The sequence below is a fragment of the Megachile rotundata genome, chromosome 16 (genome assembly GCF_050947335.1).
Source record: "Megachile rotundata isolate GNS110a chromosome 16, iyMegRotu1, whole genome shotgun sequence".
NCBI classification, from domain to species: domain Eukaryota; kingdom Metazoa; phylum Arthropoda; class Insecta; order Hymenoptera; family Megachilidae; genus Megachile; species Megachile rotundata.
In genome coordinates this window covers 12,614,002-12,621,547 of record NC_134998.1, presented here as the reverse complement: position 1 = coordinate 12,621,547, position 7,546 = coordinate 12,614,002, and the positions used below count along the sequence as shown (strand labels likewise).

At 37.1% G+C, this 7,546-nt stretch overlaps 1 protein-coding gene and 1 long non-coding RNA gene across 3 annotated transcripts; both read left to right on the top strand.

Annotated features, from left to right (window-relative positions):
• The first annotated feature begins 173 nt into the window (after nucleotides 1-173).
• On the top strand, nucleotides 174-1,617 carry LOC143265991 (uncharacterized). Its single transcript, XR_013040872.1, has 3 exons — nucleotides 174-293; nucleotides 551-750; nucleotides 1,199-1,617. It is a non-coding gene; the product is annotated as an uncharacterized LOC143265991 (long non-coding RNA).
• A 1,002-nt stretch (nucleotides 1,618-2,619) lies between these two features.
• LOC100877644 (uncharacterized) lies at nucleotides 2,620-7,496 on the top strand. Of its 2 annotated transcripts, XM_003701055.3 has the most exons (7): nucleotides 2,620-2,777; nucleotides 2,842-2,999; nucleotides 4,199-4,264; nucleotides 5,677-5,742; nucleotides 5,806-5,968; nucleotides 6,533-6,884; nucleotides 7,072-7,496. In XM_003701055.3, the coding sequence occupies exons 2-7, from the start codon at nucleotides 2,864-2,866 to the stop codon at nucleotides 7,249-7,251; spliced, it is 963 nt and encodes a 320-aa protein (XP_003701103.1). In that variant the 5' UTR covers nucleotides 2,620-2,777; nucleotides 2,842-2,863; the 3' UTR covers nucleotides 7,252-7,496. The 2 variants fall into 2 exon arrangements, with proteins under 2 accessions (XP_003701103.1, XP_012135683.1); XM_012280293.2 differs by lacking the exon at nucleotides 4,199-4,264.
• Nucleotides 7,497-7,546: the final 50 nt, after the last annotated feature.

Sequence of the window (7,546 nt, the reverse complement as noted above, 5' to 3'; positions counted from 1 at the left end):
TAGTCAAATATGATTCTACTCTATTCAGGAACATTTTCTCCGATCAAAAATTGAATAAAATAATTGAAATAATTCCTTCTTAAAAATAAGAAATAAATAAATTGATAGAGTATTATATATATAAGTATCAGAAAATAAATTAAATATAAAATTATGACAGTTGCAAATCAAGAACTAGATTAACGTAGTTAGTGCATAGAACAATGTAGCAAGCAGTGCACGTTGCCAAATTTGCTGAAATGTATCCTCCTTCCTTTTTACGAAATTTAGAATCAAAGCTTCAATAAACTAAGGTAAGTCATGATTAAATAGTTTTAAGATACAGATAGCATAAGATTTGGCATATTTTATCATTTGAGTCGATCGAAGGATGAATCAATAAATTAATCGAAACCGCGGACCGCACTTGACAAGTCAATTTCCTTTATTCCATAAATTGTAATTATAGGTTTGTGCATAGGTAAATTAATCGTATAACATATATAAAATACGTATCTTTATTAAATAACATTAGATAATTGAATTAATTATTATTGAAATCATTTTTTAGGTACAAGCTACAATCCGAAACTACGGTCGCACGAATAAGTACTAATGAATCTTTACTGTCTGATGCATGCGAAGTATAAATACTTTAATTCTTAAAGGTAAAAACATGTATTACAAATGTCAGCAGCAATTATATGTAGATATAAGTATTGAAATTGGGATAAAGTATCAAAAATGTCAAATTGTTTAAACATTGTTCAGGTATGTATTTTGGCGCCAATTTTGCCGCCATATTTTTGTCTTCTTTTTCTGTAAACAATGTTGCTAACACGATCTCGCGACTAATTAGGAAATAAAAGAATCGCTCACTCATTATATCTTAATCAGATAACTTTTTATTAATACTGTGAGGTTAGATTTGCAGCCACAAAGATGAATAGATTGGAATAGAAAAATTGCGCATTGCATTCTATATACGAATAAGAAATTAATGCTTCCTGCTTTTTTACTTTCAGCACCACTTTACGTGACGAATGCCACGTAATGATTCTTCGATTTCTTGGATAATTGAGATCAAACATTTGCATGAACGTGTCATCGATTATCAACTTTGTTTTCCTTTAATAAACCGATACATGACACACGATAGAAACGCGTAAAAGACTTCTACAGCATCATACATGCATTAACAATTCGTTTATTTGTGTAGGTTGCGATGAATACTCGATGGAATTGAAATCACGGTGCTTCACCACGTATGTCGTCCACGTTGTAACATATACACCGGCGAACTCGCTATTAAATTGCGTAATACTCGAGGCACGTAAACCTCTTGTGAAAAACTTTAACCTGTACATGGCGGGTTACTACCGCACCGACCGAGCAACCTGTTAAAATGCGCCCAACCTTTTACACATATAACTTTATTCACAAGTAATGTTTATCATTTAAAATGATAAAATTTAAAAATATACAACTATTTATATATAATTAGGAAACAGATCTATGTAAAAATTGATATTTTAATATTATCATACTGATTATTGCAAAGTTCATGAGATTAGAGTGCAATGTTAATCATTCGTTGAAAATATTGAACTTTGAATCTACGATATAAATATAAGTTTATATTCTTTTATATGTGGTTAGCATCGTTCATAAATGATTCAGCCTTCTTGTAGAAGATATTTACTGGGCATGTGTTAATTTGTTATTCTTATTAGGCCCAACTTCTGAAAAGAATTTCAATGTATCCGTATTATGACATTGCTTGCTTATAATTCATAGTCTAGCCATGAAGAATATTACGAACACAAAATTCTAATTTGCAAACAACAAATATAATCATAAATAATCAGATTAATATTTTTAGATTAAAATTCTTATAGAGTGTTCTGGAATCGATACGATTATATCGCCGGTCTACGTAACCGGAAATTAATCTACTGCTACATCCGATATCCTTGTTTTCTGTGAAGGACCTAAACAGGATCTACGGTTTTAAAAATCAATGATTCCCTACCTTTCATTCAACGCGTTCGAACAATTACCATTATAAAAACTATGACAAAGGATTCCAGTGACTAATCGTCGCCCTACTTTTTATAAATAACATTGTGGTGGCGCACTCAGCTATGAAGGTAATCTTCCTGGATTTTCTCATTCAACTCCTTTATCTTACACTTTCGAGAAAATAATTACTAATTCCTTTCAGTGTTGAGGATCAAATATCACTTCAATTTGATAGAACTACTTTTCTGAGAGATCAGATCAAGATGTAGGAATGACATAAGCAGTCATAGATTGTTCAAAGAAGTCAAGAAAAATGAAAGTAAACGTGACAGGGTACTTCCACGCTATCTCCATGTTACTTTCATTAGGAACAAAGGATGATTCTCAGGAGTATTATGGAGAACTTCTAATGGAGACTTCAAGTTTGTCAGTAGCTGAATACTGCAACACCGTCAATGCAACGTGGACAGTATTAAAATGTACATGTACTGTCCGTCAAATATTTCCTGAACTAGCATATGGACAGCTCACGTCGCGTAGCTTTTCAGAAGGTCCTTATAAATGTGAATAGCGTTCAGCTTGAAGGGTAGGCAAACGGAACACCATTCATGGTTCACGTTGTAGAGTTTCGCTTTCGCTGGACGTTCCTGCACGTGTACCTCGTACAACGTCATGTACACACACACGTGTAGAAGCGCGTCAGCTGAGTGACTCGTGCATCGTACTCTTTCATCTTGCCAGTCGGCCTTCCTGCTTCTTCGAGAGCGGTTCGAATGGTAGGTCCTTCGCGCGTGATTTGGTCGATCGTGGAACAATTATCTCAAACAGAATCGGTTTCAGTTATCCTTAAACGGCCGTCATCATGCTATTCCACATGGGCTGGAGAGTGATTCTGTTGATTGCGTTAGCGCTACAGGTGGTGCCCTCAAACTCTGAGGACCCTGCGCCCTCGCTCTTCGAAGGAATTGGAAATGTTGCTACTAGTGCTACAAATTTCCGTGAGTTTTCTTTCTTTCTTATGGTCTGACACTGGTTTGTTTCATTGTTATTATCGTTGAAGGGGACTAGATTTATATTGTGCCTTCTTGGGGTCCTTTATGGAAGCTGGATCCTTTGCACATGAGTGATTTATGGACTTGGTTGTGTAGAATTTATAGCAACAGGTTGTTCCGGGAAGTTTTGTAAATGAGTTGTATGTAAATCAGGAAAACTGACATTTTGGAAGGAAATGGAAATTGGGTGAAGTTACTTTCAAGCCTAGTTCCGATCTCCAGTTATTTACTAAATGAACGTTCCCTTGTCTAAAAAATTGGACACAACATTTACTCTAATGATGTAAACAGTTTTTATACTGTTTCTGTAGGTCAGGTCTAGGCTTCGAGATAACTTTCTTCAGCTTGTCGCCTTTATTTTGTCTGATTGTTATAAGGTATTATGAATGATTAACAATTAAAATTACTTATAGTTATTACATTACAATTTTGCTCGCCTCTAATTACAGGCAAAGAACGTAAATGCCCTTTGGGTGATGGAGGAATGATCCGGTTAACGAGCTAATGCCAAACTAAATCAATAAACGAGTGAAACGAAATTGTAATTGAATTAATACTCGACGGTTTTATCCGCTAAATCCCTACGCCATAAGTTTTGCACCCAGGTTTAATCTCCGATCGTTGTAATTTTACCGAATGAACGAATAACAATCGTAACACGAATTCATGATAAAAGAGATTTATCGGACGCGTAACAATCATTGATGTGTATTGGTCGAGTGCAATTTCAGCTCTACGTTCCCTCAATCAATGCGTAACAATAGCAATTGCTTTGTTATTCTCACGTCGTTAGGCATTCGCTGAAATAAATTACGTGATTCGGGAGGATCACGTAAGCGCAATGTATACACTAGATCGTTTTCCACGATTTAATTTCTCGCCTTCTAGAATTACCTTTGTTATTCCTTTGTCTCGCTACGTCATGCAAAGGACTTCCGTTCTCACGGTCACTGTCACCGGCGAACGCTTAATTTTCTTCTTCTTCCGGTTTCCTTGAACATGACAGACTCAATTTTCAAAGATTTTAACAATTAATTCATTATTTTATTATTACTCTGTTTCATCAATTAAAGATAAAGAAATGAGGGATGATAGATGTTTGCTCCAGACCAATTGTGCCGTATATGTACTCGTATTTGTTCCAGTGACAGGGATCATGCAACGACAGAAAGAAGCGATACACCGCGTGACGGAATCAGCCTCAAACCTCAGTATGTGATACTTTGATCGACCCACTCGAACTATGGTTTTCAAACTCTGGTTTTATTCTGGTATTATGAATTGTCAGTATGTACTGAAGATAACTATAGTCACCATGTAGAACTGTACACTAAATGTGATAGCAATTAGCCATCATTAAGTGCTAAGGGTGCTTGTAATGGTCACTGTGTATCAGAGGTGACTGCAGGCCACAATGGTAACCAGTACACAATTGCTAAGTAGGAATAATCTTTCATAGTTTATGTAACTTCTTCTCCTTTCTCAGGATTTACATCGAAGATCGCTATCGAGTTTGAAAGCCAGGGTTTGTAAGAAAGCTTCACATTCTCCAACGCCTCTAATTGAGACTCATCGGCAGATCTCAGTGGACTAATTGTCCGGTTGAAGGAATAATGATAGTTGCGAAGCTTCTCTGCAGCATCTCTAACCAGCGCCCGTTTTCCCATGGATTAATAACGTGCACACACTCGCATCCAACTTGCTGGTGAAATTGATCGTACTGGCGTTGTAGGAAAATAAGTTAGATCACTATCACACGGAGTTACGAATATTAACGAAGTCCGGAACTGAGGGATGTTGAGCAATATTTTTGAGAAAGTATATGTCAGCGAAGTTAAGAAATATTTTTGAGTTAAATTCATGGGAATTACTGAAATAACTACTTTTTACTTACTGTATGATTTATGAGATCTATCTTGCTAGTATTTTTTCTCTTTCATTATATTATATCAACTTTGAAACACGAGTATAATTGTAATTATAACCGTATCGTACTACGTCAGCAAGTGCGATAATCGGTAATTAAAACGTCAAAACAGTGCGATTGTGCGTAAATTTATTCGAAATAATTTTTCACCAGCAAGCTGGAATGTCTTTTTATTACTGCTGAATCTTAATTAATATCACGGTGTATGTTTTAGTCTCTTGCATTTCCATATTCTCTGCTTATTAATTCAGGCGTCCTATTGTTGGACTAATTTGCATCCCTTAAGTGTATAAGTCTGTCCCATCTTTTTTGCATTTTCCGATACTTTAAAGGATTAATTAGGACTATCCTGGCATATTTCTCAGATCAGAACACAGGTTATTTGATCTCGAAGTTAACTGCATGTTAGAAAACATTGCGACTATACCGAATCCAGTCAGAGAAAGCCTGAGAGCAATTATCTTCTGTAGGCTGCTAATCCAACACGCTGTTCTAACTGAAAATTGTCTAGCAAATCATTGACATCGGCTCTCACCGCATTTTCCATTTCCACAGCAACCGGGAGAGCATCCATCGCTGCATCCACTACCACGTGTGCTAGACCGCTTTTCCATGGACGATTGCAATCGCGAGCGTGACCAGGGAAACCTAGAAGAGAAAATAGGAAGTGAACCGTGATGTTTGTTGTTTTTCCAGTCTCCAGCGCGGTGGAGAAGCCAAGGAATCTGCTGATCAACGCGACTCGGGTCACCACCGGCTACAGTAAGTAAAACACGATTCACCCGTGGTTCATTTTGAACGCTGGATTAATCGTCGATGGAACAGTCGACAGCGCAGCTTCCAAAGGTCTGGAGTTCAAGCTGAGACGAATCGTCGAGAAGTTTCGAGCCAGGATGCCATACGGAATACCGGAACTAGGTGTACCGCCATTAGAGCCGTTGGAGCTCGACGAGGTGCAAATTAACATCAACAATCCAGAATTCGGGACGTAAGTTACAGGAACGACTGTAGGATTTATGCAGAAGCCATTTGTTCTTCGCTTGAAATTGCAGAATATCACTATGTATAAAGAATTATCAAATGTCTGTAAAATAGTAAAGCTGCTGTTTTGTTTTTAAAAGCAGTACTTATGCAATCAAACTCTGTAAACATTAAGAGATGGTGTGGACAGTAGTCGATAACAGTTCCTAGTTGATAAGCCAATTAACTTGAAAGGCGAAAAAGTTAGAATGAGTTTTTGATAAAAAATATCGAAACATTTCTCGACGCTATAAGAAACTAAAACTCCAGTGAGGTTCAGTAAGAAGCGAGTACTTATGAAAGAATCTTTGAAAACAGTTGCTAATGGAAGAGTTCCTAAGAACTTCAAGAACGTATGGAAGTCGGTAAAGGAATAAATTTCAGAATACTTTATCGAACGATTGCTCGGAAACTTGGCCACCTCGCGAAGCAACAAAATTGACTTGCATCATGCTGGCTTCCGGGAACTGATGTAATCTAAACGTTAGAAAAAAGGAGGCATCGGGTTAATGGTTCTTTATCTCTTTTGCAGGATGTCTCTGATGATCGAGGATTTGATCGTGCATAATCTGTCCACCTTCGTGACCAACAAAGCGAAATTGTCGTTGCTTGGACCCACTATTACTTTGAACTTCACTGTACCAAAAATCTATGCGGAAGGATATTATAACATATCTGGAATCCTGGGCGGCATGGTCCATCTTCGTGGAGCTGGTTCCTTCAAAGCAGACATCTACAACTTCATGTTGTACGTGAACACCGTGTTAGGCTACTCCAAAGGTGCCTATTTGAAGACGTTTGACTTAGACTTTTGGTTGACGTCCATGCACGTGAATTTGGAGAATTTCATGGGCGACAAGGAGCTGGCTGAGGTGATGAGCAAGGTACGGTAAAGTTTGGAAGACTTTACAGTGTTTAGACTTCACTATACTGTGAAAGTATATCCCTAAATTTCTAGATGCCCTGTAGGTATGTTTCCAAACAGTATTCCAACATTCTGGTATACCGAGAAACCCAGATACCAATATCTGTAGATTGCTATAATTAATTTTGTTGCGCGTTTGTTCCTAGGTATTCCAAGATCTCACGCCGAAGGTAGTGGACATTATTAAACCAGACGTGCTTCCGGGTATACGGGATGACATAGGAGGCAGAATTAACGAGACTATTCATCATCTCACCATAAAGGATGTAATTACTGTCCTCGTTGGACACAACGATATTCGAGACTTGACTGGCTTGGTGCCTTAAAAACCACAATGATATTTGCTAAGTGAAAATTTAGATTTAGATCTTCATTAGACGAAATAAAACCCTTCTGGCGAACGAGCAAATTGTTACGACTGTACCCGAAAGGAAAGCAATTTATTTCACCAGAGAAATAAATATTCTTTTCAAATTATGCCTTGTAATAGAAAATTCTGAACACGGACGATGTGTATTTTAATCAACTGAAGCTCTCTAACTTGTTAAATTTTATAAAAAGTTCAAAAATATGAGGAGCACAATTTTTTTACATTGCCAATCTTCCTTTCGTTCCAACTTT

What these genes read in the sequence shown, in the direction of transcription:
- LOC100877644 (XM_003701055.3), top strand. Translation starts at nt 2,864, where the DNA reads ATGCTATTCCACATGGGCTGGAGAGTGATTCTGTTGATTGCGTTAGCG. An exon ending in GGAATCAGCCTCAAACCTCA is followed by an intron (nt 4,265 to 5,676) that starts GTATGTGATACT and finishes TTGTTTTTCCAG; the next exon opens with TCTCCAGCGCGGTGGAGAAG. An exon ending in AACAATCCAGAATTCGGGAC is followed by an intron (nt 5,969 to 6,532) that starts GTAAGTTACAGG and finishes TCTCTTTTGCAG; the next exon opens with GATGTCTCTGATGATCGAGG.